The following is a 19,634-nucleotide window of genomic DNA, read 5'->3' as shown; positions in this document are numbered from 1 at the left end:
ATAAAACAGCAACATTTCAAATATTCCTTTGATGATAACTTGAAAGGGGTATTATTAAACCTCTTGGAAGAAGGGAAGGATGTTGTGTTGTGCTTGCCAGTACAAAAGCTAGGCAACAGTGCATTGTAGCTGGTTTTCACCCCAACTGATATTTGTTACTGACCTTGTAAATGACAAATGAATGCATTTTTATTTCTGTGTGAAGGGGAAGAGCAAGAAGAAAATAATGTTCACAACTTTATTTTATCTGATGATAGATGTCTGATAAAAGTCTCACTAAAGTGACTGATACGAATAATTTTCCAGCTGATTAATTTTTTGCTAACTGACAAACATTTTCTGAAACAAGGATTAGAGGTGTATATATTAGTTGAAACCATTCATAATGAAATTTTTTCAGGCTTTTCTGGAGTTCATTTGACTGTTGTTTTCATGAAGGCTCACTGGAAACCAAAAATAAAACCTGACTTCTGAAAGTGATTGCGTATGTGTGTGAGATATTTATATAAATGTTCCTTTGCATTTCGTAGATCCACCTTCTACAGATGGAGGCTCAAAAGTAACAGAGTATGTTGTAGAGATGGCAAACTCAGAACAAGATGAACACAAGCAAGTGTATCAAGGCCCAGCGTTAGAATGCACAGTGAACAACTTGCTGCCTGGCAGAGTGTACTGCTTCTGGATAAGAGCAGCAAATAAAGCTGGGGTAATTAATCTGTTATGACCAGTTTTTGTTTGTCAAGTAACAATGACAGTAGTCCTATCTGCTAAGATTTTGCTGATTTTTGTTAGCAGCTTTTCTGTGGCTTTCTAGGTTTCCTCTTGAAGGAAAAAAAGTTGCAAAAACCCATGTGGCTTAAAAAAAAAGACAGTAAAATTTAAGGGAGTTCCCTGTCAGTTTGTGTTTTAACTAGCAATTACCTTTTTTTGAATTTGAGAGCATATCTGTACTGCAGGCAACACAGCAGGGTAAATTAGCCCATGTTAAGCTTTGCTGTCATAGCTAGAGTGCTCCTTAATAGCCAAACCAGCCACTTTAAAAGTACATGAATAGCTCTGTACTGTGCTGGTCATTTCTGTGACATCACTGTAGACATAACCTCAGGACACCTAAATGCTGTTTTTGCCTTTTTTGAAGATTCAAGCTTCTTTTTATTTTGCAAGTGGTGAGTTCTGCCTGATTTCTCAGAAGCCAGACCTGCAGATGATTTTAAATGTACAGCATGAAATGGTAGATCAGGGCTACATCCAAGCAATATCAGATTTGAACAGGGGCTGGGTCCCTTTGGTCCTGTTTCACCTGCAGCCAGATCCTGCTTGCAGAAGCAAAGGAAGATTTGAAGAAGAGAGATGAAATTCCTTTCAGACCTATGAAAAAGATTCCCCCTTATAGAACCATAGAAAAGGTTGTTGGTGGGAGGATACAGAGATCACATATGTGTACAACCCATTTATGAAACAGCTTGTCTGAAAGGAGCTGTGAAATAAGTAATTTTTGTCATTCTCCCTATTAAGATGTAATCTTTTCCTTTCTCTGACTTGAAACAAAGCAGATATGCTTTATTTTACTTTGTTTGACACATATGTGCATGTTGCCTTTTCTTACAGCTTGGCCCTCATTCTGAAAAAGTAGAGCTTTCTACAGCTGCAGGTCCCCCTGATCAGTGTTGCACACCCCTAGTAACCTGTAAGGGTGCTACCTGTGTAGTGGTTGCATGGGAGGTAGGTTCCTGGGTTTTGTCTTGTTCTTACGTTTCAGTTTTTTTCAATGTGTTGTCTTGACACGCAACACAAGTGGATATACAGAAAGGGAGGATTGGAGCATATAGGTAGAATATTACAGACATTTTCCCAGTCTTATTTAGACGAGTGTTAGCTTTGAAAAGTTTTTTGTCTTGTTAATGTGCTGAATTATGAGTTCTTTCTGTTTTCACAATGGGCAAGTTGAGTGGCATTTTAAATATTTCCCATGATATGTTTTAAAGTTTGCTGTTAGCACATTTTTCTTAGGTAGTGTAGACACTAGTTTTTAATTGCTGAAAAAAAATGGTGAGGTCAGCGGGGGTAATGCAGCATGTTGATAGAGGGTCATGTCAACAATTGTGAGCAATGACTGTAGTCAGATGCATTATGTCCCAACTCTTCTCCCCATAACTTTCTCAGATTACCTCAGTTCTGACCTGTGGCTTTTCTCTTCTTGTTCCAGTACTTGCATTCTCTATAGCAAGGGGAATCATTAGTGCTTTAGTCTGAACAGAAAAAATAATCATAGGGGAGTGAGTAGAAACCAGCAGGTTCATTGTCCACTCCTTCCTCTACCTATTCCTCATAGCTGTATATATACATCCACCATGAACTGACTGAATACTAATCTTTCACTGATCTGACTCTCCAGAGTCCTGCATGTAATGGTGCTGATATTAGTGAGTACAGACTGGACTGGGGACAAGTGGAAGGATCGATGCATATCATTTACACTGGCTCTTGCCTGAGCTATGAAGTGAGAGGTCTTACCCCAGCAACTACATATTATTTCAGAGTACAGGTATCAAAATCCTGTTTCTTTTTAAAGTAACGTGTGTGTGTGTGTGTGTGTGTGTGTGTGTGTGTGTGTGTGTGTGTGTGTGTGTGTGTGTGTGTGTGTAATCTTGTAATGTTAACATGTTGAGCCTGCTAACTAAGGGAAAATGTCTGTCTCCTATGTATGCAGAGTAAAAGACAAATGGGCAGCTTTCTTCCCACACATGAATTTGTTTAGGAATAATTCGAGACTTCATATTCTCTTGCAAACCAGGCATTTTCCCTGACAGTATTCTGCATCACTTTACATTCCCAAAAGGTTGTGGTCAACTACCTGGGGAGCATACCCAAGTTCCTCTTCTAATGTATACTAGCATCCCTTATTAGAAGGCACTCAAGATGATTTACTATTTTGTAAAACAGCAGTATAAAGTGTGCTGCAGAGTGCTATGATCTCTGAGCTGTCTGGCAACACAACATTTCAAGGACTTTCTGTTCTGCTGCTGCTGTCGTCTTACCTTACCCTTGTGCTTACTAAGGTGGGATGTTGCCCTCAGTTCACGGCAGGAACATTTTTTACTGTATTTATGAACATTCTGTTAACTTTAACGTTTCTTTAGTACAGCATAAAATCCAGGAGATCAGACAGAATCATGTGAACTCTGTAAATAATATATAGTCTCTGTTTTAGGCTGTGAATATAGCAGGAGCTGGTTTGTTTGGAGATACGGCTGCTGTGACAACGCCAGCATCTGTACCTGCAGCAGTGTCAGTTCTACATTTTGTTGAAGATCAGCTGGAAGTTCCTCTTCCTTTATCAATGTGCCTTGGAATTCAGTGGGAGGAACCCTGTTGCCACGGCTCAGAGATCACTGGATATAATATAGAATATGGAGAAAAGCAGCTTGTAACAGTTGATAGAAGAAGCAGCCATATTCTAGAGAATCTACAGCCTGACACTTTGTACAGGTGATTATTCAACGTAATATTCTGAAACCACACTGTTAATTTTAATATGCAATGTTTTGGGGCAGTTTTGTTCCAGGTTTTTGCAGTATCCTTGTAAATTGAATTAGAAGGTTTAATAAATGGTAAGCCATAGAATGTAGGTACATAACAGTCTTTTTTCTTTTTTTTAAACGAGGGGAATATTTGGTAATAAAAACACTAAGACCCCGATCCCTAAGATACAGCTCATCATCATCACCCTGTATTCTGCTGTGGTCACAGCAGAAGGAGATGCAGCTAATCAACAATTTGTTTGGCTGATGCCCGATACTGATAAGAGTTCCTGTAAGTCAGTTTCTTCAGGGTGAGTTCTGCTGTGGCCACCACTACCACTTCCTCCCCACCCCACCCCACCCCACCCCCTGCAATATTCTGAGGGATTCTCTTGTCTTGTTGTGGTACATCAGATCAAAATGTTGATGTCTTCTTCATGGTTAAAGGAGCTGGCAAAGTCTAAGCCAACGCAAAATGATCAGTACTGGGCTTCTATTTTCCTTATCCGGTTTGCAGCAGTTGCTGGTTTTGTTGCTCTTGTTACTCGGTACTTTGTAATCAAGTAGGAGGTTTAAAACCTATTTGATACTCACCTTTATGTATGCAAGTTATTCTGGGTATTTGTGATTGGTTAATTCTAATTACAGTCATTTCCAGCTAGGATTCTATTAGAGATGTATACACTTCCATCATTTACTGTTCTCCTCTTGCACCAAAAACAGCATCATCCCCAATCCAGTTGAGCCTTGTGTGTGTAACTGGTCTGCTGAACTCCCAGGCACTGACTTGAAGTTGTGTATCTAATTTTCTTCCCTGTTTTGGGCCTTTCAAGCACCTGCAGCAGCCTCTTCCCTCACCCCCTACCCCCTAGTACCTTCAGAATTTGTGACGACACAGTTGATTACAAAAAGGAAGGAACTTTTTTTGGAAATTGGGTAAGGAACAAATAATGTAACTGCAGATAGAAGCCAACCGAAAAAAACAGTAATGAAGCAAAGCATTGATCTTTGTTTCTTCTTGCCTTGTCTGTCATCCGTATTGCTTGTAGCTGAAAACCCTTTGCTGCATCCCAGTTGGTTTGTAGTTAGGGAAGGCTGCTGGGAATTCTTCCGATTCCTGGTATGGGCAGGAAGCCGGAGGCCTGCTTCTGTGTCAATCAGTTGGTGACTGAGGAAGGGCTGTATGCTCACTTGCCATAGCATCTTCAAGTGCCTCAGATGGTGGCAGGCCATCCCATTGCCACTGTGGTATCTTCTCTTTTTCCCTCTGCCATAAGATCTACCACTTGGCCCATGAAATAAAGGCAGCTAATATGAGTAGCTTGGATCCTTTGTGGTTATTGCAGCCCAGTTCTTCTCATCTGTTAGTTTGTGGGACTGCACTGAATTATTTTGTTAAGTTTGGCCGGTATGGATACTTTCAACCCTGAATAACAGAGTGGCGAGGAGGCCATGACTCGCAATCCTGAATAAAATGTGGGGATTTGTTTTTAAGAAATTCTAAAGTTTCTTACTCTAGTGTTTATAACTGATTATATGTAACTGAGTTCTTTGCAGAAGAGAAGTGGTGTTTCACTTGATTACAAAATATATTAAGGGATTGCATAAGATAATTTCAATACATGTCAGTAACAGAAATATTAGACTAGTCTAATATGTTTTCTTATTTAACCAGTGTCAAATTTTAAGTGTGCACTTTTTTGTCCTTACCTTTTTTAGAATTAGAATCCAGGCGATAAACAACTTGGGAGTTGGTCCTTTCAGTCATACCATTAAAGCCAAAACGAAGCCACTACCTCCTGACCCTCCTCATCTTGAATGTGGGGTCTTCAGCTACCAGAGCCTTAAGCTGAAATGGGGTGAAGGACCTAGCAGAGCTTTAATTACCAATCCTACTCTGTTCAACTTGCAGATGGAGGATAGATTTGGCAGGTGAGATGATTGCAATATGTACAGTTCCATGTACCATTCTGATGTTCATTAAGAGAGATGAAATTGGGTTCAGTTATAAATGTATATCTTCACACCATTTTCTCTGCATTTATTGGATGATTAAATGTGAAAAAAATATTTGAAACTGTTGAAGTATTGACATAAATTCCAGTGCTTTAACCCACTTACTGTCCAAATTGCCATTTTACATTGTTCTAGAACTCTCGTGGGACAGCTGCATTGGGTGGTGCATAGTCATCTATTTGTCTGATGGAATACCATAAGAAAATCTGCACTTAGTATATTTAATTGAAAAATATTTAGAATTGCTCATATATTGTAACATGTAAATGCATTGTCAATTTGTGTTTAAAACAGATTTTTTAAAGAAAAATAAATCTAATGTTTGTAATGGTCAATAAGAGAAGCTGCTCCTCTTTAACCTCAGATTAGGAAAATTGACTGAATTTTTTTACATGCCTAATTTCCTTGACTAAAATAATGCATGACTAACAATCTACACATCTTTTACATATCATTCCTGCCCAGGGTCTATTTGAGTTAAATGAAAGATGCTATAAACCACATTCAGAAGGGCCTGAGATCTGAAACTATTTTTGGTGTTGGGAGAGTCATTGATTTAACTTATTCAGTGAGTGAACTGGTTATTGCAAAATCAGAGTTCTAATTGTTCAACCTAACATACTTATATAGAAAACTTAAAGAAGAATTGCAATTTATACAATGTATTTGGACATAAAAAATATTGTTGTCAAATACATGCACTTCTTAATGGGTTAAACATTTGTGTAACAGATTAACCTGATTTATTCTGTAGTTCTAAGCTACATACCTTTTTTTCAGGTTTATTACTGTTTATCATGGACCTTGTCATACATACAAGGTGCAGCGACTCAGTGAATCCACTACATACTATTTTAAAATCCAGGCATACAATGATGCTGGAGAAGGAGAGTTTTCTGAAGTTTACGCTTTCACTACAACCAAATCTCCACCAGCATCTCTTAAAGGTGAGATCCCCAGCGTGCTAATAGTTAGTGTAATTTGGCAGTGTGTTGGATACTAAAAAATAAATCCTCCTCCCTTATACAGCCTCTCTGTTCCACTCAGGCCTTTCAGAGGGTAGGTAGGAGGTAGTAAGAATTTCTCCATGAGGAGGTCCAGGTTATTTGGGTAGATGTGATATCTTTCATTAGACCAACTGAGTAGTTGGAAAAAAGTTCTTTGCAAGGTTTTGGGCGCAATCACCCTTCTTCGGGCATGGGGAGTCTCTACTGTTCTGAGACTCCAAGGAACAAAAGAAGCTAAAAGGCGCCCATGAAGAGGAAGTTTTTTGCTGGCCAGACCTTATTTATCACCGCCTTGCCATCCCTAATGTTGGGGGTAGCATCTCCCAATCCTGAATTGTCAGCTAGAGAATGTTCCTTCTCATAGAATAAGTTGGAAAAAATCAGTAGGCAAGTGGAAACGGAACATAAACTTCTTTTTGTGATCTAACAAATACATTTTCAAGGTCCCATGGAGCAGCTCATTAAGAAGAGAGGATGCTAATTTTCCTGTTTGAGAGTGTTTTGTTACAAACTTGGTGATACAAAGAATGAAATGTCATTTCTCCCTAGTTATTAAGAAATGTTTACTGAATAATGGTCTGGATTGGCATGGATTTTTAGAAGCAGTCTTCAGCATAAAAACAAATCTAAAAATCCTTCTCACAGATCTTTATGGACCTCTATAGTCTGAATGAGGGGGAAAAAGAGTATTTGGTGTAAATGAGATCCCAGGAAAGCAGCTAGAATTTTGTAAAAGATAAGTACTTTTCCTGTGAAGTAAACTGTCATCTGATTCAGGAAAGAAATCTGAACATAGTACAAAATGAAACCCAGATCCTTTATGCTGCTTTGAATAAATATGCTTTGTTTTTTAAATAATTTTACAAGGACATCTGAAAGTCCCTTTTAAAAGTTTGCTGTGAGATGGTTGTCCAGCCACTTGGATTCTAATGTTTTAAATTAAAGGTTATTTCAGCTTTGCTTTTGTGTATGCAATTTCTTAGTATTGAGCCTGAGTCGAATTTTGTTTCTTGTGTTCGGAGCTACAGAATCTGTCGCTGTTGCAATACAGGGGAGAGAGAACCTGAGCAAGGCTGCATGTGTAGTTCTAAGTGCTTTAAAATAAATGAATAGATAAAACATTTTAATACCAAAAGGTGCACAATTGTATGGGGAAAATTACTGACGCAATGAATATGGAAGCTCCTAATGCCAGGTTTATTGAGGAACTTTTAGGAGAGTGCTATACTGTAATGTAAGTGGTACCAGCTCTCAGCTGCCCTATTCTGAATCACTTCTGCTTTAGTGAGGAGTGGCTATTAAAGCTGTGCTCATTATTGCATAGGAAGGGAAGGGGCTGTATCCTCAGGCTAACCAAGGATGTGAGGGGGCTCCATTTGAAAGCATGTTTACGGATTTCTTTCTTGTTTCCAGCACCCAAAGTAAATCAACTGGGAGAAAATATTTGTGAAGTCACATGGGAGCCTTTACAACCAATGAGAGGTGATTCCATTGTTTACATTCTTCAGCTTACCAGTGGAAGGGAGATTGATCAGGTAACTTCCATCAGACTGTTTTTAAAATTGTAATTTTGGTTCTTGTTTAAGTTGTTGTAAGGATTGTTTAAAAGAGAACTTAAGTCTCTAAAACTTGTTAGATCTTATTAGATTTAGACGCATTCCAAATTATATTACTGTTGCTCAGCTATCTTTGAATTAAATGCATCCAAAGGAGTAAATCACATCTGATAATGTGATTCATATATATTTTAACTAAATCATAATAGAGGCAGAGAAATAAAGTACTGTATATCTAGACATCTCAGGTTGGACAGAGATATGTGTGCTCTTCTTTCCTCCTCCTTCGTTATTTAACATTATTTGTGAGTCAGTTCACAAAACAGTGGAAGCGCTGAGTCTTTTTAGGTACCATTTCTAAGATGATAAACTTGAAGGTTTCCCGTCAAGCCTTCAAAACCCTTTCTGTGCATACGTCTCTGACCAGTATTGAACCCTGACTAAATCCTTCCTCAGGATGAACATTTTCTTTTTCACCTTTTTTAAAGTGTGGTTGTCCATATTTTCACATGTTGAATGGATGCCTTCTCAGATTAGTGAACTTACTGCAAAGAGTTACAGCTGTTCAGACTTGGGGCATAAGCACGCATAACACAGATTGATTTAAGCCTGAGGTGGCTTAGTTTCAAAAGCATCTTCCCAGTGTTGGGTTTTGTGGTTGTTCCAGTTGTCCCATAGCAGAAGTCAGAAGTCTTGCCTCATTGAAAAAAACACTTGGAGCAGTGTAAGCTTTTCGAAAAGCTTTACTCTGCTTAAGCCACTGGTCTTGTAGGTGTGCATCATCTTGCCAAGGTGTTGTTGCTTACTAAGCACCCGAGTCTGAATGAAGTCCTGTTTATTTGGTATTTATTTGAAGATTTTGTTCCAAAACTCATCTCAGCATTTTTGCATTGGCATCAGAGAAACATTTCTTATGCTCTATCCCACCTCTAAAGCTGGCCTCTCTGCCATGAGCATGTCAGTCTCTGAGGACCTGGGGAAGTGTTATTGAGCTGGAGTAACCTGACACAAATCCTCATCTTAACATGCCTTTTGCAAATTGGACCCAGCCTGGTCCTGCCCAGTTCTGAATTTTCTACTTTCTTATATCCTACCTTTTTATCTAGGAACAGGGAGCTGATCAGTGAAGCTACTATTAACATCTTTTTTTTCAGTTCTAGTTCTATTTGTACTGTAAAACTGACTGATTTTAATGAAGGCTAGGGTGAGGATTTGTTGGCTAGTTGAGAACTGAGGGAAAGGATTAATCGTATGTTTCAGCAATTCATATGTTGCTTTACCTTAAATTTGGAACTGTGGGATAGGTACTGCCCCCCTCCTACTCATCAGCAGTTAGCATACTTGAAGGCTGTACTCTATATCCTGGACCCCCAAATGACAGGTCTGGAGGGACAGTGAACAACTTGGGGCAGAGGTCAGCAACCTACAGCCCATGGTCCAGGCCCAGCCCACAAGGAAATCATCTGGGTAGCCAAGCATGCCAGGAAATGGAAGTTGATATGTTAGTAAGTGTTGCATAAGAACACGCTCCCACCATCTAGTGGCAGAATATCTAACACTCCAGTTTACTGAGCTGTCTTAATTCTGCCTGCTGGTAGTGCTTGCTTACTGACTTCTGGAAACGTAGTGGTAAGTTTTGAATTTGAGTGACCTTGTACACATTGGACAGTTCAGAAAGAACAAAGCTAGGAACTCTTTAGATGTAAAAGTTCAGAGTCCGTTTTTTTCCCTAGAGCTGCTTTACAAACTCTCAACGGCCTGTGCTGGTTGAGCTCCTAAAATCAAACACTGCACAGGGATCTACTGCTAAGTATTGGGAAGGTGAAATGGATATTTAGTTTGTTGCCTCTATTCTTAGGTATACAAGGGACCAGAGACTTCATTCCGTTTCACAAATCTTCAGACAAACTGTGAATATCGGTTCCGAGTCTGCGCTGGACGCCAGTACCAAGATTCTACTGGATTACAAGAACTGTGTGGACCTTACAGTCCCAGTACAGTATTCTCATCTCAAAAGCCAGACTTGGCTACACAGTGTACTGATTCTACGGCTGAATTGGCAAAGTCTAAGAAGACAGCACAAAGTGATCAGTACTGGGCTTCTGTTTTTCTTTTCCTGTTTGCAGCAGTTGCTATTTTTTTTGCTCTTGTTATTCAGTACTTTGTAATCAAGTAGGAAGTTTAAAACCTGTTCAATACTCAGCTTTATGTATGCAAGTTATTCTGGGTATTTGTGGATGGTTAATTCAAATTAGAATCCTAGCTGGAAATGATTGTATAAGAGATGCATACATTTCCATCATTTACTGTTGACTCGGTGAGGCTGGGTTGGCAGAAACTTTCCAAATGCTGAATGCAAATCTGTCACCGAAAGGGATAATCCTTCGTTCTCTGTAATCAGGGTTAGCTGTTGATAGAACAGCCAAAAACTGCCTTAACACATACATGTGCACACACACACACCTGTGTGCGTACACTCCCTGTTGCAATTCAAACCCTACGTCATTTAGTCACTTAGAAGGCTTTATAGAAAACAAAGTCCTTTTCAGAGTTCAGCTAGACAAGTGGTAGTGGGTCAGCAACTTTTAATCAAGTATTGTTATAGTTTGGTATACATGAAATAAAGCAGCACAAATGCTTGAGCTTAGAACAGTACTGTATTGCAGAACATTACTAGAGCATACCACATTTAGTATACTGTAGAAAGAAAACAAAATATTGGCTTGACTTAGTGATATTACTACTTTGCAGTTATTTTAATGTTTGGGGTCCCATGGTTGATATTGTTTCAAGTGTTAAGGTAGAAGGTACCAGCATTTTTTAGAATTTTAATTAAAATGCTAGACAAAAATATTAGTGCTGCAGCGTACATACAGTGGTGATGCCTTTGTATGTGACATCGCAGATAGACCCCATTTTTGTACTGTATGTTTTTGAATTAAATGCTTTCTGCTGTTGGCAAGCAGCTGTTGGCCCAATCCACATTTCACTCTCAGTGCCTGAGAGAAGAGTAATTTCCTGTGCTTCTGATGAAATCTTTGCAACATTTTCAGAAAAAGCACAGATATTGTCTTTAAGGAGAAAGTGCATTTATGATAAATGTTTCACTATTTGGCTCAAACTGAGCAAATATTTTTGTACAATTATTAACCTAAAAGTAAAATGTTCAAACTGTTTTTGGATGCCCTTCTAATGTAATATGGAGGATCAAAAATGGACATAACTCTTTTTTTAAGTAACATTCATATGGTGTTTTAAATGACTTGCTATCACAAAGGTGGCAGTTTCACATTCCATTTTTTTGTATTTGAGAATTTTCAGTTTGCTATGATCTTGTCCAAGATGCATCATGCTTGGAGGAACTTTTAAAATTTTGTGGAGGCTATGCACTACATGTGACTGTTTCTTGTCAAAACTTTTTTGCAGACATCTACAAATAAGAGAGAGCTATTTCCTTTCATCAGCTATTTTGCAAGCTGGAAGCCACAAATTTAGAACATTTATTCAGTATGGGTCTTTCTAATTGCTTCGGAGTTAAGAGAACATGCCATATACAGAGTCGCATACTCCGCAAGGACTACAGCTACACTTTAAATACATCAGATCACTGCACTTGCCTGTAGGATGTTAGATGTGTAATAGTACCATTGGCTACAGGCTAATTATTTCAAAGACTAAAACATTTGAAGGGTGTTTTCTCCAGTGGTGGTTAATAATGTTAAGTTACGGTTGGAGGCATTGTGTTGCATTTCAAATGTGGAAAACCTAAATTATGATGTGTCGCTTAATATTCTTAAAAGTAGATTCATGGTGCAATCGGAAAGTAACCTTTCAAAAATATACTCTTCATTTTGTACTCTATTTATTTTGATTTTAAAAAGTCCTGGAAAATGTATTGAATGTATTGTTCTACTTGTAGGAGAACTTTAAGTTAATCATTTATTATATCATGGAAGTCTCTCTTCAGTGTTGAAAAGAGTTTTATACAGATACTAGTGTCTTTAGTTTGCAGAAGAGTTTACAACCTGTCTTCATTTTCTTTCATATTTTACTTTTAGAAAAACAATAGACTGCCTTCAGCAAATCTCTATTGCCAAAGGTTCTTTGTTCTCTTTAAATAAAAAAAAAAAAAGGCATTATGTGATTAATTTGGCAATAGCATTTCTGATATATTGTTTAAAAATGATACATTAGACTTTCAGAATAAATACTAACTAGAATCATAACTTCCTCAAATTTGAAATAAAATGCTTCTGTATTTTGCCACAAAACATTCACGTTTCCAGGAAATATACTGGAAAGCATAGTGTAATGTAGATTTTATATTTACTATTATACATTCCAGATTGATGTACCCTAGAGGCATTAATGTATTAGGTATCTTTTCCTTTTTCTTGTAATGTAATTTTGAGATCTCAAACTTATGTTAAAGCTGCCATGCATTGTATTACTAAATTGTAAGTATCAAATAGATAATATATTTAATACAGCCAATAAAAAAATACAAACCTATTCCGATTTTACTGTAGGGTCTCTGTATTTTCGTGGGGAGTTTTAAATTCAGAATCAAGAGCATAACTTTTGTTTAAAAATAGTGCTGTTAGTCATGTGTGTAGTTATGATGAACAATACGGCAACGTGGAAAAAAATCCATTCAAGTTGGAGCTTGTGGAGTTCCCTGATTTATATGGGAGAGCTATGGATTTATGGAAGAGAGTTCTCAAACAGCAGTTTTCCAATTCCATGCAGAATTTGTGAGCCATCCAACTGGAGGATGCTGTTGGCCCTTCCCACCTTGGTCAGGAACAACATTTTGATATGTGGAATGACAACTGTCCCATCTTTCCCAGATAAAATATTATGCTGTATTTTGTTGTAAATAGCATGACCTCTGTGTAAAATGGTACCAAAGCAGCTGAGCCAGTTTTCTTTAACATAAACTAGGGGGAATGAAGAGAATCCAACAGACTCAATCACCTGTAATGGAAATACAGTAACCTGGGCTATCCAAAAATTGTAGCTCTATTAAACCCCTTGAGTAAAAGATAGTCTTGGGGTTAAAACAATGGACTCAGTTCTGAAGATCTGAGTTTGAGTTATTCACCCAATTTCAAACTGTGTGTGTGTGTGGAATTGGGCAAATAACTCGCACTCTGCAACTTTTTCCCTACATTTGTAACTGGCTTTTTCACTGTCCCTGAGTGCTGTGGGGTGCTGTGTTATATTAGTACTGTTAGGTGTGCAAACACTGACTTGCGATTCATAAATAAACTCAGAATTTTCAAACAAGAATCCGTACTGTCAAAACCATTCTGAGCTGTTGTGGTCTTCCTGAGTTCTTTGCAGCAGAAAAATTGCTCTATTATTTTTTCATAATCAAAAAACCAAGTGAAAGCAAAGTGTGACATTTCTAAAGGGTGCTTGAGTCTAACAAGGGCTTCTGTGAATCTAAAAAAGTTGAGACTCACTGTTTTAGATAAATTCTTCAGGTGTTATAGAGGGCTTCAGTGTAGTGCAGCCTGGCCTTGTTTGGGGTAATTGTAAAACATTTCAGTTACTTCCCTCTGCTTCAGATCTTAGAAAAACAAGCTAGATAATAAATTTGCCTTTTAGAGGCAGATGGAGCTTTCTCAGTCCAGAGAAGTTGAATACTTTCTTATCCGTTTCCTTCTGAGGTGCAGCCCAGGTTGTTTTCTTCCGATTAATAAAAGAAACAAGTTGGATTCAGTTCTATTGTATCTCGATTAGCTTTCATCAAAGAGAAACTAACAAATTGAATTATGCTGCTGCATAGATTTTGTATCAAACTAGCAAAATCTGTGATCTTGGAAGTTCTTGAAACAAATCCACTAATGAGTTTTATGGATAGTTGGAACAATGTGTAGAGGCATTTGCTTGAAGCCTGGAACTTCACAGAGAACGGGCTTCTGCAAGTGGTTATGGGAATATTTTCAATTTTTACATTATATATTGCAAGCAACACTACTTGCCTCACCCTGAAGCATAAGCAATGGCAATAAAGCAGGTTTTGTATAAAGACATGAGCAGTGAACTTTTTTTCTCTCCACAACACCCCCACAACCTCCAGCTACAACGTGCACTAGTACCTGGGATTCATGTTGACCTGTGATTCAGCCGTACATTAGACAACCAAAAACATAGGTGCGTGGGATGCAGAAGTAGAGTAGATGTGTGAACTGTTTACATAAAAGAACTGACCTCTGTACCTTCAAGAGAAGTCTTTTCACTCCTTGTCAAGCTTCTGGAATGCCAGGCCTGGCCATAATTCAGGATTTTGCTCACTGCTTGTCTGTATTTTTGTGACATGACATTGTAAAGTATCGGGTTTATAGATGCTCCAAGGTAAAAGAGAATCATGGAGATGAGGTTGAAATACTGAGTGACATCGTACAGGATGATTTCAGTCTGGGCGAAGAGGATTCGACCAACGTGAAACGGCAGCCAACACAACACAAAGGCCAGAACTACTACTGCTAAAAAAAGTAAGAAATATATTTTAGTATGGTGACATAACTTAAAGGTGAAGAATATCTTACACAGATTTCTAATCACTACATTTAGCAGGATGTGTACAAAAGGCAGTTGATCACTTTGACTTGTGTGGACATTTTTGTTTCGTTTACTGGTACACAAACAAGCAGCGGAGGCTTATGGTTGCCCACTTCATTATTCTGTCCAGAATTAAAGCAGAAAACTGAATATACCAGTGTGCAACACAAAGGCACAAAAAGAATATAAGCCAGCAAGGTTACAGCAGCAGCAGAAGGTATTGTGTTTACCTTTAGAAGATATTTTTTTGCTCCCATCTGACAACCTGCTTTGCTCATCAGTGAAATACTGCATGTGAGCAGAGGTCAGAGCCAGATACTGGGGAGAGACAGATAAAAGAGAGGGCCAGGCACAAATACAGGATGGGAAAGATGGAATAGTTTAAAGATATTTGGGAAGTGAGTGCAGCAAATGGGGCAGAGATAGGAGAAGCTGTGGAAGGCAGAAAACTGAAGGAAGGCGCAAGATAGAAAGGTTTGGAAGGCACAACTGTTAGCAAACGATGGCTTGAAGAAAACGCAATGGAGAGAGAATGCATGGCTCTAAAATTAGTCCATTTTACTTCGCATATCCATGTTCCCACATGTCCCTTTTTTAAAAAAAAGACGCTCGCCACCAGCTTTCAGTCTGAAAAGGGAGCTAGCTCGGACCATCCATGCTGTTGGGGGGATGATGGAATCTGCTCACCACGAACACTGGGGTAGTGACCCATTTGATTGCTGTTGCTACACTGGTCATAGCTGTAAATTCATATTTTGTTGGTCTTGGAAGAAGAAATGGCCTGCGTAAGGTGATAGTCACCCCAAGTAAGCCATTTTGTATCTAGCCTGCTAAAATGATTTTGGTATAATTTGAGGGGGGGAAAAGCATTTTTTTTACTAGATCAGGTTAGGATCTGTTAAGCTTGTGGACCGAAGCTTAATTGCGAAAACCTTAATACTTTCCAGGGGTGAAGTTTGATTTGCTGGCTGTACAGGCTGCCCTTCAGACCAAGACTGCTAGATGCTAAATCTTCCAGACTTGCACATCAAGGATGATTAAGTTAAGGATTTTAAAAAGTCATTGTCGTCATATGGCTTTTTTGATGGTGTTGTGACTTTGCAGGTAGGCAGGGCAAGGCTGCTTTGCCTCGCATTGGGACAACAGGAATTCTTGTAGCTGATCTGAGGTTGGTTCCTACTAATAAACTACTTGCAGTTCAGATTGGGAGCTTTGTGCAGTAAAATCGGGGAACATGGATAAATTAAATAAAATGCAGAAACCTTAGAGCTGTGTGGGTCCTTCCTGGCTTTTCCTTTCTTGCCACCTTTCTTTTTCCCCTTCCTTTACACCATGCGTGTGTAGGGTATGTGGTAGATCAGGCAGGCAAAGGGGATCTGAGTAGCTCTTGGGGGAAGTGTGGGGCTTACTATGTATCAGACCTGTCAAAAAAGTTGCCCCCATTGCTTGACTGTCTGTTGCATTGCTGTAACGTAGTGCTTGCTGCCTGTTTGATAGACTTGTAAGATGCTTACCCAGCATTTTGATGGTTTGCTTGTGGTATTTTTCTCTGCTTGCTGCCTGGGGCCCCCTCAGGTTGTGCCTACTGCTCCAGAGCTTTCTGCATATGAGTCCATAGAGCAGAGTCAAGCACAGAATTGGTAGGAAGAAATAAATGGTGGAGACCCAAGTCATTGTTTCTAAAAGGCCTGTGCGGGCCAAGCGCTCTATGTACTTGCATTCCCTGGTTTCATCGGGCAGGCTTCCATTGCGATGTTCCACACCAAACAAGAACAGAATAGGGCCGGCAGTCAGAAGTGACCAAACCCATAACCCAAGAATGACCCCTCTCACCCTGCATTTAGTGATTGTGGTTCTAGCTTTCAAAGGAAAGCATATTGCAAAATACCTTTCCACGCTTAGAGCTGTGATGTGCAATATGGTGCAGTAAGTGCAGGTTTCACTGAGGTAAAACACGAATTTGCAGAGAAAATCCCCAAATATGTATGGCCTGTATTGCCAAATCCTGTACAAATCCGAAGGCAGACCAAGGCAGATCAAAATGTCTGAGAGGGCCATGCTGGATAAGTACATGTTAACTGTAGTTCTCATGTCCCTACGCTGTTTGAAAATTAATATTGTTATCACATTCCCAGTGATACCCAAGAAAAATAAAATGATGGAAATTATAGTTACAGGTACCAGGATGTGAATGTCAAATAAAGATGATGATTGTTCTTCATAGTAGTCCGTATCATTTATAAAATGGCTGTCATTTGTGATAGAACCCATTTCCGGTCTCAACATGAAAAGTAGAGTTGGCTTTGTATTACACTTTGATAGAAACCAGTCTCATGATAACTATGATCCACAGTCTACATAGTTTCCAAAGGTTGAAAAATGTGCTAGAAGATTTGTCTTCATCCCTTGTATTGCTTGCCTCTGGTACAAATCCAAAATTATTTTTCATAAAAATATTAGATGAAGCTAAAAATTGACAGAGAGAAAAATTAGCATATACACCCAACATTTTGGAAGAGAAAGACAGATAAACGCATTTATATTTTTACCTTGTGCTTCAGGCAGCTTGAAATTGATGTTCCTGTCTAGTAAATTCCATGCGGTTCTTGAAAGCTTAATGTATAAAGCAATTTTGTAATCTATCACGGTCAGAAAATGATTCAAATACAGTCTGTATTAATGGATGCAGACACAAGGAGAAAAGGAAATCATTTTTATATCTTCAAAGTTTGTCAGATTTCTTAGAAATCAAAAACCCTCTTGGCAGCAAAGACAGCCTTTCTGAAGAACTTTCCAAGCAGCAGCTGGATTTGCAAGGAGTCCTTGTGCCAGTCAGGGATCTGGCTACATCATTTGCTACATGAAAAATGGCTCTCACCTGAAAGAACAAAATATATTCTTTGTGGTAGCAGATTGCTGGCCTTGTGTAGTTTCACGGTTTCTGAAGTGATCTTCTCAGGTATTTTAATCTTTCAGTACGCTTCCTTTAAAGAAAGACTTATGCAGATTTTTTTTTGTAATTTATCTTCCACCTTTTCCATCTATTCACAGTTTGACGCTGTCAAATGCTTCAGTTCCACTCTGCTTTTCTCTCTCACCTTTTGTTCAGTTATCAGGGAGGTTAGAGGAGCATTTTGATATTGGAAATTTAATTACACCACTCAGGCCAATGATGTAATTTTCCATTGTCCTGTGTTTGTTGAGGGTCTTTTTCCCTAGGTCTCTTCCAGAACATATGCCGCAGAGTGAGAAGTTTGGACTGACTGTGTTTTAATAAGGTTATCATGATAGCTGGCAGAGTGTTTGTTTGAACATCACTTTTCAAAATGAGACAGTGCACTTAGCATTTGATTTACTTTCCACTTCAGAAGAGATCAGAAATAATTATGTATTAAGTGCCTGAGGAGTGTGGCTGGTGCCATGCCAAACATCAAGAAGGAACTATAGGCCCTGAATCGGTGAGACTTTGGAGACTGTCATATCTAACCCAGCTGGAAGATTGCAAGTGTGTTTGTTGACACAGGGATACAGTGCTTTCAAATATGTTCCTGGCAATGGAGCATTTGGACAGCAAGAAGTTAAAACTCCCAGAAGCAAATAAGTATTTTCCATTCAATTTCCTCATCTTTTACTGTGTTGATTTGCATTTGTTCCAATAACTGCGTACCATCTGCCAGTGACCGGTACTTGGGATGAGAGCTGAGAACTCAGTGTGACTGCTTCACTAGGAGGCCACGGGTTTAGGCTTGTATTAGGAGACTGTCTGTTGTGACATCAGAGATCCTTAGCTTTAGAAAATCCCACTTCCAGCACCTTCCAGCATTTTCAGGCCATCAAAAACCTGGCCTCAGACTTTTTTGCTTAATCAACAATACTGAAGTTAATCAATTTTAAGAACATTACTCTTATTCCTGAAGGAAGTCTTATTTATCTCACTTTACTGAGCAAGTGACAGATTATATGCCAAGCAGTTAATTTGGACTGCCGAATGAAGTGTGCTTGGTAACCAGTGTGCTTACAGATGGACTGTTTTTCTTGCTTTTGCTGTACAGATCCCCACCAGCTGCAAGCCAGTTGCCTCTGGTGAATGTCCCCAGTTCCACGATGCCAGAATTAACAGTAACCCATTCAGCCCCTCTCTGCGTAACAGTGTCCCTGTTTCCTGCTTTTTAATTACGAAAGAAACCTCAATGTCTAGAATAACACATCCTATGAATGCTCTTTTATTCTTCCAATACTTACGGTCCCACTGAGTTGGCTAAAAGTATTCATTTACAAAACTATCAGGAGGCCTGGTAGTTCAGAGTGGTGGTAGTAGCTGCAAAGCCTTTCAGATCTAGGTAGTCCATTTTAACCATGTCAGGCATTAGGAATCGGAAATTGTTGCCAGACAATGGGTGTTTTATTGCCTGTGCAAAAAGCATTTGGGGTCTCAGACCGTTTTCTGTTGGACTGATTATCTACATTGTGAAAAAATATTCCCAAACTCCACTTCCTCCTTGTTCCTCTCCAGAGAAAGGAAGAGGTCTCATGGACAATCAACGTACTGTTCAGCCTTAACAGTAATCCCTTTGCCAGCACTGGTGGGAAACCGCACACGCCTGCTAATCTCTTGTCCCTTATATTAGGACAAGATTTGCTCTATTCCTAGTATCTGTCAGCCCCATGACTCTTCCTCGTGTCAGAGATAAATGACCACAACAGCAAATGCTCTCGCTGTCCCTGATTTTGATCTGAACCTGCTGTCTGATACTGCATATAAACTTGATTTGGTTTTTGGTGAAATAGCCTCCCCCCTTTTCCTGAGAGAAAAATGTGTTTTTAGTCCACTATCTAGGATTCATCCTTCATCCCCCTCATAGCAGGATGTTTTTGTGTAATATGCTATGACTCATGAAAGTCAAATGACTTGGACTCTGTCAGTATGGTGCATCACGCCAAAAAGTCTCAGCAGACGCATTCTC

General features: G+C 39.1%; 2 protein-coding genes across 5 annotated transcripts in view; one reads left to right on the top strand and one right to left on the bottom strand.

Moving 5' to 3' along the window:
* Positions 1-12,623, top strand: part of LOC109310903 (fibronectin type-III domain-containing protein 3a-like) — a 65,899-nt gene extending 53,276 nt beyond the window's left edge. For all 4 annotated transcript variants that reach the window (XM_019536261.1, XM_019536262.1, XM_019536260.1 and 1 more), the window contains 8 exons: positions 531-706; positions 1,609-1,722; positions 2,396-2,545; positions 3,212-3,489; positions 5,241-5,453; positions 6,318-6,484; positions 7,958-8,079; positions 9,959-12,623. In XM_019536261.1, the coding sequence (XP_019391806.1) occupies positions 531-706; positions 1,609-1,722; positions 2,396-2,545; positions 3,212-3,489; positions 5,241-5,453; positions 6,318-6,484; positions 7,958-8,079; positions 9,959-10,276 (1,538 nt within the window). In that variant the 3' untranslated portion in view covers positions 10,277-12,623. The remainder of the gene's footprint in view (positions 1-530; positions 707-1,608; positions 1,723-2,395; positions 2,546-3,211; positions 3,490-5,240; positions 5,454-6,317; positions 6,485-7,957; positions 8,080-9,958) is intronic.
* Positions 12,624-13,493: 870 nt separating this feature from the next.
* Positions 13,494-18,567, bottom strand: LOC109310902 (growth hormone secretagogue receptor type 1-like). The gene is made up of 2 exons (XM_019536257.1): positions 16,185-18,567; positions 13,494-14,594 (listed from the first exon to the last, which is right to left on the bottom strand). Exons 1-2 carry the CDS (start codon positions 16,954-16,956, stop codon positions 14,302-14,304), a joined length of 1,065 nt encoding a protein of 354 aa, XP_019391802.1. The 5' UTR covers positions 16,957-18,567; the 3' UTR covers positions 13,494-14,301.
* Between the last annotated feature and the right edge of the window lie 1,067 nt (positions 18,568-19,634).

Source organism: Crocodylus porosus, unplaced genomic scaffold (genome assembly GCF_001723895.1).
Source record: "Crocodylus porosus isolate Cpor-Errol unplaced genomic scaffold, CroPor_comp1, whole genome shotgun sequence".
In the NCBI taxonomy this organism is placed as follows: Eukaryota; Metazoa; Chordata; order Crocodylia; family Crocodylidae; genus Crocodylus; species Crocodylus porosus.
Note: the sequence above shows the minus strand (reverse complement) of the source record. Positions and strands in the feature narration are given on the sequence as shown.